This window comes from Ictalurus furcatus, chromosome 1 (genome assembly GCF_023375685.1).
Source record: "Ictalurus furcatus strain D&B chromosome 1, Billie_1.0, whole genome shotgun sequence".
Classification (NCBI taxonomy): domain Eukaryota; kingdom Metazoa; phylum Chordata; class Actinopteri; order Siluriformes; family Ictaluridae; genus Ictalurus; species Ictalurus furcatus.
The window spans coordinates 4,479,109-4,497,400 of NC_071255.1; the positions used below are offsets into that span (position 1 = coordinate 4,479,109).

Here is an 18,292-nt window from a genome sequence, read left to right on the forward strand (position 1 = left end):
TTGAAATCACTGACAGAACTGGTGGACGAGCGAGTGAAAAATCCGGATCAAACTATTTGCGGATAAAAGAGCGTCCGTAGAAAGAAAAAGAAAAGTTATTAATCAATCCGGAGGATTTCTTCTGCCTTTGCTCAGTGTAGCCATTCCTTTTATAAGCAGCTTAATTGCACCCCGCAACAATTAACATGGAGACTACAGAGAAAATGTATTTAGTCCCTCAACATCAGATCGATAAACTTAGAAACATCACAGCAGAGAAGGAAAGCTTAAGAAAAACAACTTGGACAATGCAATACGAGGTATTTTATTGAGGACTTAATCTGAATGATTAAGATAAGGCGAAACTCTACGCGTCGGTGCTGCAAAATTTTTTAAACTTGGTTAAAGTAGGAGAGCAGGAAACCGCTCAATTGACCTTGTCCCTGCCTAAAATACCGGAAAGCAAAACGGAAGCAGCGGTGACGAACCACCCAAAGACGAGATCGTACAAGAGGTGCTCGCTAACATTTCTGTGAGAAACAAAAGAAACGCTTCATACGTTATGGAAAAACTTTTAAAAGCCGGTGCATCGTAGAACAATAGTGGTGAATTTATTTTTAAAGGAAACACTATCAAAGGATCTCACATGGTGGATCTGCTTAAAAATCTCACTGCACATCATAGAGTATCCGACGATCGGAGGCCTTTAGGCTGGAAAGAGTTCTTACAGACAGTAGCCAACCTAAATATACCCTTTTCAGCAATACCTAATAGTGGTGCTCGACGCAAAATATCTGACATAAAAAGATCTAAAGATATCTCTCATCTTGTTTCCCCACCTAAAAGCAAAGACTATGATTCTGAGCCAGTTTTCAAATCCCCCGTTTTTAACAGTTCTGACTGGTTTGGTTTTTGAAATGACGACGGACAACGAATGTTATATTGTGTTACCCTTTATTTCAATAAAATAACCTTTGTTTAACAATTTCTTGTGAAGCGTCATCATTTATCATTCCACTGCAGATGCAAATGAAACATATCTAGACAGTTAGCACATTGTACACAAGTAAATGAATGCTTTTTATTTACTCTAGGGTACATTTTTTTAACAAAAGACACGACACCCTTATCATTTCTATTTAAATCATTGCTATACATAGACATAATACGGTTAAACGAATAATCTCTAGCTTTGTGACACAGAAAAAACACGCAGTGTTGCCCGCAGCAAACTGAAGTAAAGTTTTGAACTTGTACAGGGTTATATTTTATTTTGCAACAGTTCTTTGTCAAAAAATAATGAATTGATCGAGGAAAGAGTTCGTAGTCTGGAGGGTTTCCGTATGAGTCAAAAAATTCTCCGGTGGTTTCGTCATTAAGGCATAAAGCTAGCCAGTGTTCGCCCGGCACGTGTCTCTGATGTGTGTTTACGATGAACAAAGCGGGAAACTTTCTCAGCGTACTCGTAGGTAGCTCGTCACAGGCCATCACACCGTGAAATATTTTTTCTATTTCAGGACAACTTCTCATAACCTCGGTTAGTTCTCTGGTATCCATACGTTACTTGGTAATCGATGAGCACGTTTCTTCGATTGTTTATTTCTAGAATACTGTCGAAACTGGCGTACACAATTAGATTCACTGTGCTCGGAAGCGGCTGTCGAAATCTGAGTTCCAATCGCATATTTCCCGACTTTATTAATGACAAATGTTGCCCACAATCGTCGTCAGGATTCAGGTTCAATGCGAATAAAGTATATCCGTTCAGGTACTCTTCTCTGTTTATTGACAAAGCCTGATCTTTCAGCTGCTTTCCTGATGCTAAAATTAAAGAATGGAATTCACGGACCGCGTTACCGGACTGAAAAACAGGCTGAAAAGGTTTTGCAGGATATTGAGTACCGTCTACATAGAGAGCGATAGACTCTGCGTTGTAATGTTTAAAATTAAATGGGTTTTTATTGTACGACCCGCTGAAGGCATCGTTGTCTACCATCCCAAAGGTAATGGTTTTAGGTAGGGGGCCGAGGAAGAGGTTATCTTCACAAATGCAGCTCCTCTAGCTGCTAGACTGAAGGTCTTCAAACAGATTCTTTCGATCGGGTACTTGGCTGTGGCACTGAGAGGAGCTTGCCCGTGACCGATTTTTACAGACGGTGAGACGGTTACTTTCTTCACAAAAAGAGAAGCGTTTAGTATTTCCAGAAGGAAATTTGCATTTCCTTCCTTCATCAAGCAGAATTCAGCTTTTTTAATCCCTTTAATCCTTTTATAATCCTTTAATTTTAATCCTCAAATCGATTCCATTCAGTAAAAGTTTATCCTGAAAAAATATTTCCGAGTGAATGTGTCCAATCAGGTCAAAGGTGTTGCTTTCAGCACTGAAACTGGCCCTTTTTTTGAGACCTTCATTTCGGCCGTCTGGGTCTGTGGCATCCATATGCCCGGCTGTGTCTTTGTATTATAGCCCGGTGCAAAATTGTGTTTCCAGGGTATCTTCTCCGTAGTTGAGTAGACTTTTAAAGGTAGCTCGATATGGGTATGTACTGTGTGGCGCCAGGCCGGTAACAAAGCTGGAAACAAAGCTCGCTCCTCGCATGACTGCCGCAGTGGCACAGAAGAGACACTTCCGCTTCAGCGCCACCAAATGCTGTGGACATCCAGAGAACACGTGGCGGCGGGGCGGGGCCGCCGACACACCACGGCTCGTGAATGGTGCACCGTACGGAAGAATTCCACCATCCAGCAAGGGAGGGGAGAGTATAAAAGGGCGATATTCCACTCACCGAGAGAGAGAAGTATCTCCGAGCATGTGCGCAATTCTTTGGCGTGGTTTATGAAGTGTTGCCGGCGCGTGCCTGTTTGCTAACCGCTGTTGTGTGTTTTTTCTGGTTTCAGGTGACTCCGACGGGAGTGACGGCTCCGCCCCGCCCCCTTGGCTGTAACCGCCGACGGCTGAGACCCTTCACCTCCCGATCGCCCTTCAACCCGCACCCACACGCGCACCCACACGTGCACCCCCGCTCACCGATTGTCTTCAATAAATCTCCCATAACCTTGAAACAGCCTCCTGTGTGTCTGTGCTCCGCCCACCGCTGGCTAAAATCCCTACAACTGCTAGACTGAGAAATAAGACGATCCCCGAGCATGACATCCACTTGTGAAAAAAGTGAGGCTACGGGGTAGTTAACGACCCCAACCTTTGCATCATTAGCTATAATGGAACCGTCGGGATTCACGATTTTACAGGACAGATGTAAAAAAGTGTTGTTCAAGTCGAGGTAATCCTCCCAGTTTCCAGCCAGTAGAACTCCAGGGGCCCGTTGTCCGTAAGAGCGGAAAGTGGAGGTATTTTGACATGAGTGTACTTCTCGATACTCGTTTGAGTATAAGGTAATGTGAAAATATCCAATTTTGCCTTGGTACGCTCTGAGGATAGACTGTGTAAGAAAGCCATGATGTTAGAAAATGTTCAGCCGCTTTCTCTTGTGAGAGATGGAAGGATGTCTGTTGCCTCTCTGCTCGGTCTTTTTCACACTGGTCTTGATTTTAGTAGCCTTACGTCTTTTATTCGGAATCACGTGTCGACGTCCTGGGAGCCTTTTAGATTTTTTACGCGCAATCAATGCAAGGCCTGATCCGTCTTGATTCTGAGTTTGTGTCTTGCTCATAATGTTGCTCACTACGTCGCTTACGAAACCTTTAGCCGCTGTTTTTAAATGAGGTTTTGCAATAGCAAATCCCCTTTCGAGGAACGGAACAGCCATTCTAAATAGACCCTTGAACAGTCCTCCTAGCCCCGACTCATACATGGTGGGGGCGCCTTGAAATCATGTATGAGTCCATTTCCAGCCTGATGGACATAATAATCCACGTAGGTCTGCGGGTGAACGTAGCCCCTATCCATCATTTTACATACGGAACAAATGTTTAGCGGGTCTAAAGTGTAGTTTAGCTATAAATTTTCCGTAACTAAAAGGTATAGGCTTATTCTGATCCGTTTTAACTTCGATTACTATATCGGTGATGTGGTTCTTGGTGAGAGGTATGTAATGTAGCTTATCATAAGTAATTGTGACGACTTTGTTGTTTTCTCCCGTTATATGTACACATCTCAGTAACGGGGCAAAACTGTCACCAACTCGCTGATACTTGATAACGTCTGTATATACATACATCGTGTAAAAGCCTGCATGAATATCAGCGGGGTTAGGCGCGTCTGGTTCTCGGGCCGCTATCGGAACACCGAGCATATATGCTAATTTTCCATTAGCTTTGAACGCAAAATGTTTTTGGGATGTGATGTGTATTTTATTTTTCATAGGGTTATAGGTTATCTCTATTCCAAGTTCCAATTTCTTCATGCTTTTGTTGATTTCACTAATCAGTTCCTCGATACTTTTGTAATATCCTTGAGTGATATTAAAGTAACTGTTTTGTGTTTTCTTTCCATCCCTCTGGATAATATGACACAGACAGTCTTCCTCTGTTAACGAGTACCAACTCTGGATATATTGAACCTCCGCGAGCGAGACTTCCCATATCCCGGTCAAATCGCTTGGTTTGGCGAATTTAGTAGTGTAGTGCGCGATCTTATTATTAGGGTAAATATCCAGCGACACGTTGCTTGGAAGCACAAAGAACCCACACTCTTCCATGTTTTAATGAATATAGATTTCAGTTTTGTTCACGACGATCCTTTTGTTACGTTAACTACGTCTTCGACCGGAACCCAGGAATTAAATTTATCGGGCCACCCCACCCATTTCACCAGGCAGACTTTTTTCCGGTTTCTGGTCTTCTCAGACCAGATTTTCTCAATTTTAAACGTCTTGTCCTTCCCGATAATGATCTTTTGTAACTCGGGTTCATAAAATGTTCCCTCAATTTTTTCACCATCATGGTCTTGTAATTTATATACAATAAATAAGTGCATTTCTCGGTATCTGTTCGGAGATTGTAAAATATTCATCCGTAAAGTTTTGCTCGTATCCTTTTTCAAACTATCTTTTTAAACGGGAAATTCTAATGATATCACCAACTTTAAACTTGAATTTTAGTTTCTTTAATTTAGGTGTGAACAGTCCGTAGAGGGTTTTAAATACTCTGAAGGAATTGGCTTCGTTGACCTCGGCGGGTTTCATTTTGATGCTGGAATGGTAATTGTGATTGTACACTTGAATCAGATCCTGGACTACGTCGATGTATTTTCTCGTGTTAAAAGCGGTAAAATATCTCCACATCCTGGTCTTTAGCGTTCTGTTGAACCTTTCACACACCGATGCTTTTTGCCCCGTACCCGTAGCAAAGTGAACGATGTCATGTTTTTTTCATTAATGTTTGAAAATTTTTGTTAAACTCCTTCCCTTGATCAGTTTGTAGTTTTTTGGGGACTCTACCTTCCTTTAGAATGGAATCAAAGGCTTTAGTTACCTTGTGTACGGTCTTGTTTCGTAACACACGTACCCAGGCATATTTGGATAAAATATCTATGCACGTGATCATAAATGTCGCGTTGTCATTGCTCTCTGACAGGTTGCTCATATCGACTAAATCAGCTTGCCATTGTTCATCGATGTTCTTTACAAAAACCTTGTTTCTTTTAAACTTTGTAGATACTGGTTTATGTAGACTGTACGCATCCTGCTCTGCTAACCAGTTTTTTATTTCAGTATCATTAGCTCTTTTACCTATTTTCTCAACAATAGCTCTTTGCAAACTCTCAACGCCACCGTACGAACCAGGTTCTGATGGTGTATAATATATATTCTTCATCAATCGCTCAGTCATTTTCGAGTGTCAAGACAAGAATGATCAAACGCAAGTGTAGATTAAACATTTTATCTCAAAACACATGAGCATGGTATTACATATTCAATCAAAGTAACATTTTCCATTCTAAACAATTTATATCACACATTGGTTTAGACACATGATTAGTTTTACATTCAAATGTTTGAGCAATACATGTATGATAAAACTTGATACAAACAACGTGTTAAGGACACACTCTATTTATGAATGTCTTCAGCATTTTGTTTTGTTTGGCTTCAGGCTTTTCTTGCAGCTTTTCTTGAGTGAAAGGTCCAGTAGTCCACAACGTCTTCGTACACCTGCTCGTTGAAAATGTTTTTGGTTTTCTCCTTGACCTCGTTCAGCACGGTTTTGATGTGAGGCTCGTCTTGCCATTCACACACGATGGCTTCAGCGATACCTTGAATTTTTTCCAGGGATGGAGTGTGTTTGATACCACACAATTTCAGACCTCTTGCCAACGTGTATTTGAACCACGGTTTAAACAGCTTTTTCAGCAATCTGTAGGTGTTTAGGTGCAGATAGTACTCTTCAGGATCGAACAAACACGCGTGTTGGAGTTGACTTGGATGATCGATCGCGCAGCCGTGGCAGTTGTCCTTCAGATCTTGTTGTATAATTCTGTCCAACAGTTCTCCAGTAACCGTGCGTATGATGGCTAGCACGGTGCTGGTTATACAGCCGTCGGTTTCATCGTTCGTTGTCAGATAGGTCAGGTGTCTTTTTCCTAGGTTTTCGCCGTCTTCAAACCCTGAACTGGTCACATCATCATACAGGGAAGCATCAGAGTTGTAGAAAACAGGTCTGAGTTCAGAAGCCATATCGAATGTTGATGCTTAGAATGTAATGACTCGATATGTATTCAGTGTCAATTATATATCATGTGGGAGGAGTCTTCGGAAGGTGGAGTTTCTGCTCAGGAGTAGTATATTGATGATCTCAGAAGAGATCTTCTAGCCTTACTTTTATTTTCGCTGTTTCTTTGTCTCTTCCAATTTTTTGGAATAATTCATCGATTTTTAATGGAAGTAGCGTTGTAGTTCGTGCCAGCTGGTTTGTTCATACCTCACTTCGCAGATTTCTTTGTGATCGGGTGTGTCGTCACCGGTTAATACCGAAACACAGTGCAGCGAAACCTGGTTCTTGCAGAAATTTGTTGCTCTGATGTAGTCAAAATCCTTGCACCATTTTCTGAACTTTTTCCAGTCACACTCATTAAAAGTTACGCTCTCAGTAGCGCAGCTCCAGTGGATGTGACCCAGGACCGAGAACTTGAAAAGCACAACGGTTCCTTTTTCTGCATTGAAAAAAAATCCGGCTGTACATCCGTTTGACATTACCCAATATTGAATCTTCTCATGCTCTAAATTTTTTTGTAATCTTCCCAAAAAAGAGTGAGTTTTTTTCGGTGCATCAGGACAAGCAGCAGACATGCTGTAAGCTCACACACGATCTTCGAAGTACAGAGTATTTTTAAACCTAGAGGGTGGGTGAGGCCTTCTTCTTCTATAAACTTATGGTGCTTATAACGTCACCTACCGGATGGAGCAATTTTATTTTCTTTTGTTCTGATTGGACAGGTTATGTGTGTGTGTGTGTGTGTGTGTGCGTCATATTTTTGGTAGGATGTGTACAGAAATGCATTATTAAACATTTACTTATTTTCATCAGCCTTATGTATGTATGTGTGTGTGTGTGTGTGTGTGATATTTTTGGTTGGATGTGTGCGTGTGTGTGTGAGAGTATGTGTGTGTGTGCGTGTTGTGTGTGTGTGTGAGCGTTTGTGTGTGTGTGTGTATGTGTGTGCGTGTGTGTGTGTGTGTGTGTGTGTGTGTCTGCAGAATTGCTTCGGAGCTGTAGGAAAAGCTATAGGAATGAACATGCATCAATAATTATCATTGACCTTTTTTGACCTAGGCCTAACTCAGGAAAACAGCTAGCAACCTAAGCAGGGAGGGGCAGGGGTTATATGTGTGTGAAAGCTATAGTATTGAAAATGCAGCAATAATTATCATTGACCTTTTTTGACCTAGGCCTAAATCAGGAAAACAACTAACAACCTAAGCAGGGAGGGGCGGTGGTTATATGCATGTGAAAGCTATAGCTATGAACATGCAGCAATAATTATCATTGACCATTTTGACCTAGGCCTAACTCATGAGCATATCACAGTCTATGGGAAAGGAAACAACTTGTGTGTGCGTGTGTCTGGAATACATCTGGAATACATCGGAACCGGATTTAACATAATTGTAAGTGATTATCATGACCCTTTGTCCTGTCATCATCATTATATTTAATTATGATGATTTTGACCCTTTGACCTGTCATCATCATTATATTTAATTATGATGAGTATGACCTTTGACCTAGACCTGTCAAAAGTAAAGTTACATGTGATATATAATATAGTTTGTATATTATGTATGAATGAATGAATGAATGCCTTTTAGTGTATAGTGACAATAAAAGGCATTCATTCATTCATTCATACATAATATACAAACTATATTATATATCACAAATACTATATAATGAACGATAAATACAAAACCAAACAAAGCCAAGTCCACATAAAATACAAAAAAATTCAGTACAGAATCCACAGAATATGTGGTGAATATTACCATGTTGTATTGGTGTTTATGGAGTATTACCATTTCTCTTATGGAAGTTTCTGTAACAGGTAGTTCCCTGGGTGTGAGAGGTACATGGTGAGTTTCTCAGCTTTTCTTGTATAGTGGTTGTGACTGGTAGGGTCCCAGCCATACAAACTGCCTCCTGTCTGTTAGGAAGTCAACAATCCACTGGCAGATGATAGGGTCAAGTCTTACTTGTCGCAGTTTGCTGTGGAGTTGTGAGGCCAACGACTGTATTAAAGTCCACAAACAGAACTCTGGCATAGGAGCCAGGAGCAGGCAAATGATTGAGGACATAGTGTAAACTCAAGTTGACTGCATCACCAGCTGAGCTGATGCTCTTTAAGCATAATGCATTGGATCAGGAGGGAGCCATAATAACTGATAGTCATTTATCCAGGTTATAGTGTCCTTCTTTGGACCAGGAACAATAATGGTGGTCTTGACTGTACTTTGTATCAAGCGATGGATAGGTTGAAAATCTCGAGAAGAATAAAGACAGGGTTTGGTTGGCTCACGCAGCGTTTCATTGTGCCAGGTGAAATTCCATCTGCTTTTCCTCAAACGTGAGGGGAAAGGCGTGACAGACATTGAGTAGAGTGGAGGATGGAAGAGTTCTTTGAAAATTGTTGAGTTGGTTAGCCATCTTGGGGGAATGGTGTGACTTTATGAACTCTTTTTCTTGTAGCCAGTGACGGTTTTTGAGTGCCATACTAAGTGTTGTGTTTTTCAAAGGCTTACAGTATGAGTATATGAGTCACTGTATATGAGTGAGTATTGTAGGGATTTCTAGTTGGTTGTGCTCATACAGTCCCGGGAGCAAATCCACTGCTTCAGGAGTCCACCTTCTGACTGTTTCTCTTCAGCTGCTGAGAGCAGGAGAGAGCAATTGATATACAATAGTAGTGGAATAAAAATGGTGCTGCACATCATGTGTGTCAACACGTGAAAAAAATCACATCTTTAATACATGATATGCATCACAATGTCATTATTTCCTAACAAAACGCCTGCAAAACAGTGTTGCATTTTAAATAAAAACAATTAAAATAACATATTTTGATGATGTTTATTTAATGTTTACAGCAAATAAATGGATAGATAGATAGATAGATAGATAGATAGATAGATAGATAGATAGATAGATGCATTCTAATAAAAAACAGTACAAAATGAACATAAATCCACTGCTACCAATATGTTTTTTATTTTTATTTTTGTTGTTGTTGTTGTTGTTGTTTTAAATAGCACAATACTAATACTATTATAAAGTGCATTGTGACAATTTATAATAATATCAGTATTATCTCATCATATTTCATTATAAGGGGGTGCACGGTGGCTTAGTGGTTAGGACGTTCGCCTCACACCTCCAGGGTCGGGGGTTCGATTCCCACCATGGCTCTGTGTGTGCGGAGTTTGCATGTTCTCCCCGTGCTGTGGGGGTTTCCTCCGGGTACTCCGGTTTCCTCCCCCAGTTCAAAGACATGCATGGGAGGCTGACTGGCATGTCCAAAGTGTCCGTAGTGTATGAATGTGTGAGGATGTATGTGATTGTGCCCTGCAGTCGATTGGCACCCTGTCCTGGGTGTACCCTGCCTTGTACCCAATGCTTCCTGGGATAGGCTCCAGGTTCCCCGTGACCCTGAAAAGGATAAGCGGTACAGAAGATGGATGGATGGATGGATTTCATTATAAAGCTGTATTTGAATAATCTGTGAACTTCCTTTTCCCAAACGGTGAGGGGTGAGGAGAGACAGATGTTGAGTGGAGTACAAGTTCTTTGTCCTTCAAAGCAGAACTAAAAGTTGTCGAGTTGGTTAGCCAGCTTTGGGAACTTGTGTGACTTCTGAACTATTTCTTGTAGCTGGTGATGGTATGCCAGTGTCATATTCCAGAAGTGTCGTGTTTTTCAAAAGGCTTGCTCAAGGCTGTCCTTATACTTGTATTTTGCTGACATGATTGCTTTATTGAGATTTTGCTTAGCCATCTAGTATTCCTTTCTGTTCCCTCTTCTGTGAGCCTGCTTTTGGAACTTCTGAAGCTGCCAAAGGTAAGATTAAAGATTTCTTTAATTGTCACATATACATTATAGTGCAGCAAAATTCTTTCTTTGCATATCCCAGCTTGTTAGAAACGTCAGCTCAGCCATGATACAGTGTGCCTAGAGCAGAGAAAGTGAAGTGCTTTATTCAAGAGCCAGTGGCAGCTTGGTGGTGCTGGGGTGTGAATCCCAGTAAACCAGAGCTTTAACCACTGAACCACCACTGAGCCAGGTGGGTTATTATAGAAAAGCATATTTGCTCACAAAATGAGATGTAAGCATACAAGTCTATTGCAGGTTGCTTGTAGGGATTTCTACTTGGTGGTGCTCATACAGTCCCGGGAGCAATTCCACCGTTTCAGGAGTCCACCTTCTGACTATTTCTTTCTGACTGATTCTCTTCAGCTTCTGATAGCATGAGTGAGCAACTGACTGACTATAATCGTGGAATAAAAATGGTCTAAAAGTGCTGCTCATCACGTGTGTCAACACCAGAGAAATAAATCTTATGCATCGTAATGTAATGGTTTCCTAACAAACTGCCTGCAAAACATTTTTAAAAAATCATTTAAAAGCATATTTTGGTGGTAGGTTTATTTAATATCTCAGTAAATAAATGATTGAATTAATTAATTAATTAATAATTAATTAATTAATTAACATACTCTAGTCATTCTAATAATAAATAGTAAGTAGAAAATTAATATAAATCACATGCCAGTTACCAGTTAGATTTGTACAACCCAAATTCCAAAAAAAAAAGTTGGGACAGTATGTAGAATGCTAATAAAAACAAAGAGGTGTTTTTTGTAAATGTACTTTGACTTGTATTTAAACAAAAAGTTTATTTTGATGCATGCAACATGTTCCAAAAAAGATGGGACAGGGTCAATTTAGGACTGATAGCGATGTGAGAAGTTAAAATAAGAAGGTGATGTGAAACAGGTGAGGCAATCGTCTAATCATAGTATATAAGGAGGCTCCAAAAAAGGCCGAGCCCTTCAAGAGCAAGGATGGGTTGAGGCTCGCCAATCTGCCAACAGATGCATCAGCGAATAATCAAACACTTTGAGAACAACATTCCCCAAAGACAAATTGGTAGGATTTTGGACATTTCACCTTCTACAGTGCACAATATAATTAAAAGATTCAAGGAATCTGGTCAAATCTCGGTAAAGGGCGAGGCCGAAAACCACTTCTGAATGCACGCGATCTCCGGTCCCTCAGACATCTCTGTCGCAAAAAACCGTCATGAGTCTATAATGGATATGCTGACATGGGCATCTATTCTTCATGTCTTGCTGTGTGTGGATGTCTCAGGATTTTACATGGCATGCATGGTAAACTTTAATGTGCACTCAGGATCAGTCTAGATGAACTAGATGTTTCTGCCATTTGTCATTTCTTTTTAAACTAAATGCAGGATGTTGTTACCTTTGCTTAAAATCTTCCAGTATATGCCTAAACACCTTTCTAAAATAGCCTTCAAAGCAGAGATTGTGTTATTCATTTCACTAGGAGTCATATGATGAGATAGATCTTAGGGATGCTCCACTGGCTCTACTTTCCATTGTTCGAGAACAATAACAATTAGTCCTAAATTGCCCCTGTCCCAACTTTTTTGGAATGTGCTGCATGCACCAATTACAAAATAAATGTTTATTTTCAAAAGACTATGCAGTTGATTAGGTAAAACATAAAATACCTTGTCTTTATACATTTTTTGTCAAAGTACATTTACAAATCAGTCCTCTTTGCTTTTATTAGCATTTTCCATACTGTCCCAACTTTTTCGGAATTGCGGTCACCTCAGCCTCCATATGCAAACAAGTATTCGATAGCTAAGTTATTCAAATATAACATTTACTGCAGCATTGACTGTTCTCGAGTCTTGACCCGGTGAAGCTCAATTCAGCCTTGGTGTGTGCATTGTGGATGATCACCTCAGCGCACCATTGGAACTTAGCTAACTGACTTCCTTATAAATTCAATAACCAAATATTACAAGTGCAGTATATGCTCTCAGTTCCGATAAATGCGAAAATGGCATTCAGTTTCAAGTAGTTCTGTTTTCAAATTCCAGACAAATCATAAATAAATGTAACTTACCTATTACAACAAAATTTCCATATACAGTAGAACCAACACAAGAATACATCAGGAAAACCAACAAACCCTGCGGATCTCCAGAAAGTTCTCCGGAAGAGTTCTCAAGATTTTCTCAAGATCATGACTTATTTTCTTATGATGTCAAAATGCACGATTAGGTATACATGATATAAAGGATACAAGATTCAAGACATGAATAATGTTCTTGAATCTTAAATCTTACTTTTATTTCTAATTACATTTCATGTTGTGAAATATCATTTCCTGTTACGCCTTACGCTGCAGCAGCTACAAACAGTTTTTCACTCACTAGCTTCTCTTTTTTCACACACTCTCTCTCTCTCAATAAGGCAAAAGAGTGTTACCAAGAAACCACAAAGTACTGCTGTATTAATATTGATAATAATGAGAAACTTAAAACCCTATGACCAATAAGATTTGAGAGATCATTTCTATTAAATCACATAGTAGACCATCTGACTGTTTCTTCTTGTATTGCTAAGCCACTTTGCTTTTTATTCACTACTGAAACAAAAAGGTTTAAAATATTACCCCTCATCGTATCAACCCAAATTTTTCTCAGAAGTCAGTGAGCTCACTGTGTGGAAACATAATGACAACCTCAGTGCTTTTGCATACAAGAGTATTAGTTACTAGCTTGGCAAACTAACCACGTGCCAAATGTTGTGCATGTCTCCGTAGAGCCCCATACTCGTCATTAAAACAGAAGTGTGAAAACCAGAAACTTCAAACATCAGCATTTCATTTCAGTTTTGACTTTGAACCCCAAAGGACAAGTCTATTATTGAGTTTTGTGAGTATACAGTATGGTGGCACTGTTGGCCTGGATAACTGTACCTATTGCTTGAATAATTTATTATCTGCACTGTACATGTTAACTGCTGTGTATTATTGATTTTGTTAATTGCTGTATGCATTAATCTTGACCTCTGTGTCTTCTCTGGTTCACCTTCACAGCTAACACTTGTTAGAGTACACACTCTGCAGTTCAGCAGTTTACTGAGGCATTTTTTTTAGCTTTAGCAAACGGCATAGAAATATGTGGTGCGCAAAACAGATGTGTTTAATGTTTACACAGCATTAAAGATTTATAACTTATTTGTTTTGTATATTTAATCCCAGGGATAACTCTTTAGTGTTTGATGCTGAATGTCAACAATGTTGAACACCACCAGAGGTCTTTCGGAAATCATATCACCCAGGTGAGAATTTCATTTCCTCAATAATGACTTTTAAAAATGAATTTCGGAATAATGTAGGTGAGGATATAAAAGTGTAGTTGCATTCTTTATATAATGTCACAAGAAGTTTAATAAAGTAAAGAAGCTTGCATTGACTTCTTCCCATTATGGGCCAACACATAATGATAATCAAAAAAAGCACTCTGCTCTCTTCTTCATAAAAATCAGCAGAAAATTTCTAATATCACCTCATGTTTTCATTTAAGCCTTTTGTAAATTCTCTAGCATTGCCTTATAAATGATTGGTGCATTGCTAATGAAATTGTTATAAATGCCCCAATGTTATCTAGGCCCCCATTAAAATAAACGTTTGCCCACAAACAGTGTATATGCTTCCTGTGTTTATCTGCTTCCTGAATTTGTTCGTCTTATACCAGAGAGATGGAATTTACCGAAAAGGCTGTGGTTAGAAAGATTAGATGTCCATGAGATATTTCTCTACTCAATTATTACTCATGATAATCAATTATTACTTATTGGCTTTGAATCTTGAATCTTGAATTTAGTTTTAAAGAAGTTGAAATGAACAAACTGAAGTTTATAAGTTAAGATCGTTTTTTTGGAATAGCTAAATGTTAGCTATTGTTCCTCCAATTAACAATGTAGATAACAACCCAATATAAAACCCTGTCGCCTGAAGTGATTATTTATTAAACAAGCTTTGTCATATTCAGAGTTGATGACTTAAGTCCAAAAGGTACATCAATAATTATGCTTGGAAATTTCTTTGTATTCAGAGCCAGGTTGCACAGCTGCTTTAGTCACTTGGGCTCGTCGTTCAGATCATGCAAATTACCCGTCTGTGGTTTATGCTTTGAGGTTGTGAGATTTACTATTGATTATAAAAAGCTCAGATGGAGTTTTTCAACAGGATACAGACCACTGCATTTAAACACAAGCCCTCAACTTTAACAACAACAACATCAACAATAACAACAATAACAACAACAACCAGAAGTCAGGGATATAAAATGACACAAGAGTCTGGTATATTGCCAATATATTGCTGCATAAATAGTCCCAGTTGTAATGATCACATTAATCACTGCAAATTTGACAGGGTTTAACAATACGGCTTCCACCCTGAATATTTGTCAGCTTATTTTTCGCTTTCGTACACAACTTCACATATCAAATACTAAATTGTAATGTGTGCATGGGATATAATCTATTTGATCACATTTTATTCCTTATTTTGAGTTGTAAAATGAATAAAACAATAATGCCAATGTTTTGGTTAATTCTGTGTCTTGAGAAAAACAAATAAACAAAAAAAAAAAAACAAGGTCTGGTTCGTAGGATATGCTGAACAAGTACTCCTCTGCTGTGCTTATGACTCACTCGAAGCGTTGCTCATAATTTTATTCAAACTCCACTCTGCATACAGGTCTGACTATCGATGCACAGTTCTGGTATTAAATCATCACTGCACACTAACTCAGCTTCTCGTGTGCTGAAACTCTCTTGCGATAACTATTTTCTTACTGTTTTCAGCATCACAACACCATATGATTACTCTGATATTGAGTCTTCTGAACCGTGTGATTAAAACACAGCCTGTTTTCTCCAAGTAGCATGTGTATCTGTCCATATTTATATAGTGCTTAAGTCCTTTGCTGTGCCTTAGATCTGAATACGGATGTGCACAATTCTCCAGTAATTCTCATCTAGTAACTCTCTCCTTAGTGTTTTCAGCACAACAGAATATGATTACTCTGATGTTGTGTCTTCTCAACCGTGTGAGTATGGATACCATTCAAGACGTTTTCTCCCTGTGCTCTACTCCCTGTTCTTCGTGGTGGGCATCCTGGGAAACATGCTGGTGCTGTGGGTGATCCTGAGGGGCCCTCAGATGAAAAGCATGACTGATGTGTCTCTCCTGAACCTGGCCATCGCTGACCTTCTACTAATCTTCTCTCTCCCCTTCCTGGCTCACTACGCCAGGGATACCTGGGTTTTTGGTAGAGCCATGTGCACTCTGGTCCTCAGCGTGTACTACATTGGATTTTACGCCGGCATTTTCTTTATTGTGTTGATGAGCATCGACAGATACTTGGCTGTCGTCCATGCTGTGTTTGCCTTGAAAATCCGAACGAAGACTTATGGGATTTTAGCCAGCCTTGTAGTCTGGATTATAGCTATTGCATCATCATTTCCTGAGCTGCTGTATCTTGGAGTCACAGAAAATGGGACTGAAGTAGTTTGCAGTGCTTATCCAAAAATTCAAGAAAGTCACAATGATGTGAGAAGTGCAGCTTTCTTTAAAATGAATATTTTGGGAATGCTGATTCCACTGAGTATTGTGGGATTTTGCTACTCAATGGTCCTACAGAAGCTCCAGACCCTTCGTAAATCAGGGAAATTGGCCATTCGTCTTGTTGCTGTGGTCATGGTGGTGTTCTTCTGCTGTTGGATACCGTACAACATTGCAGCATTCATCAAAGCACTGGAAATGAAGCATATCCTGCCTCCAGAGTGTGAGCTCAGCAAAACAATCCAGCTCATGCTGCAAGTCACTGAAGCTATAGCGTACTCACACAGCTGCCTCAATCCATTCCTCTATGTGTTTGTGGGGGAAAAGTTCAGGAGGAACCTTGCAAAGCTCCTCCTCCAGACACCATGCGTCAAAGTGCAGTGTATGAAGCACCACATGACCCGGGCCGCAGGCTCAGTGTATTCCCGGACATCAAGCGTGGACGAACGCTCAGTTACGAATCTGAATGGAGGAACATGAAGTCTTTTTCTATGTATAAATTACTCCCATTTTATGCTGTATGTACTATTTAAAATGTGAGAGCTTCTATTTGCATGTGTTATATATCCCTGCTTTTAGGTAAAGATTACCATAACATGCTCTTTTTTAAATGTTTTGTACACTCTCAGAGTGATATCATTACCTTCTGTACCTTAAATGTGTGTCTTCCTCATATAAATGCATATGTAGTGTACCTTTGAAAAGATTTATAGTAAATAATTGTACTGTAATAAAGTCTGGATTATACTTGCTTTTAACTACGCATACACTCATATGCAAAATAGCTGCCACATGGTTGTTTGGAGTGTTGTTCGTGCAGGTCCTTAGAATTGTCCTAGGTGTCCATGTGGTTCAAAACCAGGGTAAATAGTGGGATTAGTACAAAACTCTCTAATGTAAGGTTATAGTTTTCAATTAGAGACATAGCTCACGCCAAAAATCACGATGGCAGTGGAAAGTGGAATATTATATTTTACATTGCTGTTCATTAAATTGCTAAACATTTTAAAGTACAACTTGGAAATCTGACAGACTGGGAAGTTTTGGTTCGGATTTGCCATCTATTAGATGTTGCTTTAATCCTTTAGATTACATAAGAGTGCATAAAATGTGTTTCAAAGGTATACCTTTTTACTTTCTAGGTAAAAGGTACATCCTAAAGGTACCAAAGGTGTATGCAACAAGGAATGGTCCAGTTTAATGCCGTTTTTTCTGACACTGGATGTGTTTACTGACCTTATGTTATTCAAGTTAGCGTGATCTTAAAATTATGACTGAATAATACTGAAAAACAGAAATTTTAATAGATCTCATATGGATTTCATCAAAGGTCAGACTAAAAGCACAATCCCTTCCTCCAAACACATCCTTTCCCTACAAAATAGCTCATATGAGTTTCCATAAATGTTACCAAACCTGTTGGAGTGTGTTTTTATAAGTGCAGACTGTTGATTTATTTATACTTGCTTATGTTTATAGAGAGTCATTTATCTTAGTGAAAAACAGTCATAAACACATTTGGACATCTGGACAAAACATTTATACCCATGTCTTAAATTATAATTTAATTTAGCATGATGTATGAATATTATGAGGATTACACCTCCATTTAACACTTGAATGGAACATTCAACAAACACATATGTTCAGGTGCCCACACACCTTTAGCCATAGTGTGTATATAGGTCAATTGTGACCTGTAACATAAGTTGAATTTATTCATTTATTTATTCATTAATTTATACATAATCTGAAGTCATGATTACAAATAAAATATGGCTGAAGTACACATATGCTAGAATGAAATAATCAAATAGAATATATGGCTCCTACATACATAATAGCGATTGAAAATCCATAAAATTGGCCTGTTGTACAGTAATACGGTCAGAATGGACTGTAAAATGCAGTGAAATAAATTCAAAATCTAAGTTGTTGATGGATTTGTAGTTGGTAAGTGAGGTCAAAATAGAACAGTCAGATATTTCAGGACTGTTTTGAGCTGATTTATCCATACAGATTCAAACTTGCCTGGCAAAGCTCAATGATATAATTGATTTGTGACCATAATTTGAGAATAAGGAATGGGTGTTTCCCCCTTTCCAGTCAGTGTAGCCATTCCTCTAGGGCAGCTTTAATTGCCAATAGCTTTCCACTAACCATTATCATAATGATTTCCATTATCATAATT

General features: G+C 39.1%; 1 protein-coding gene across 2 annotated transcripts; it reads left to right on the forward strand.

The window, feature by feature from the left end:
• Positions 1 to 10,447: 10,447 nt before the first annotated feature.
• LOC128605540 (C-C chemokine receptor type 5-like) lies at positions 10,448 to 16,863 on the forward strand. 2 transcript variants are annotated; one of them, XM_053621097.1, is made up of 3 exons: positions 10,448 to 10,485; positions 13,729 to 13,808; positions 15,534 to 16,863. In XM_053621097.1, exons 2-3 carry the CDS (start codon positions 13,756 to 13,758, stop codon positions 16,579 to 16,581), a joined length of 1,101 nt encoding a protein of 366 aa, XP_053477072.1. In that variant the 5' UTR covers positions 10,448 to 10,485; positions 13,729 to 13,755; the 3' UTR covers positions 16,582 to 16,863. The 2 variants fall into 2 exon arrangements, with proteins under 2 accessions (XP_053477072.1, XP_053477063.1); XM_053621088.1 differs by lacking the exon at positions 10,448 to 10,485 and adding an exon at positions 13,068 to 13,399.
• Positions 16,864 to 18,292: the final 1,429 nt, after the last annotated feature.

Coding starts and splice junctions, on each gene's coding strand:
- LOC128605540 (XM_053621097.1), top strand. CDS start 13,756: ATGTCAACAATGTTGAACACCACCAGAGGTCTTTCGGAAATCATATCA. Junction 13,809..15,533: donor TCGGAAATCATATCACCCAG/GTGAGAATTTCA, acceptor CTCTCTCCTTAG/TGTTTTCAGCACAACAGAAT.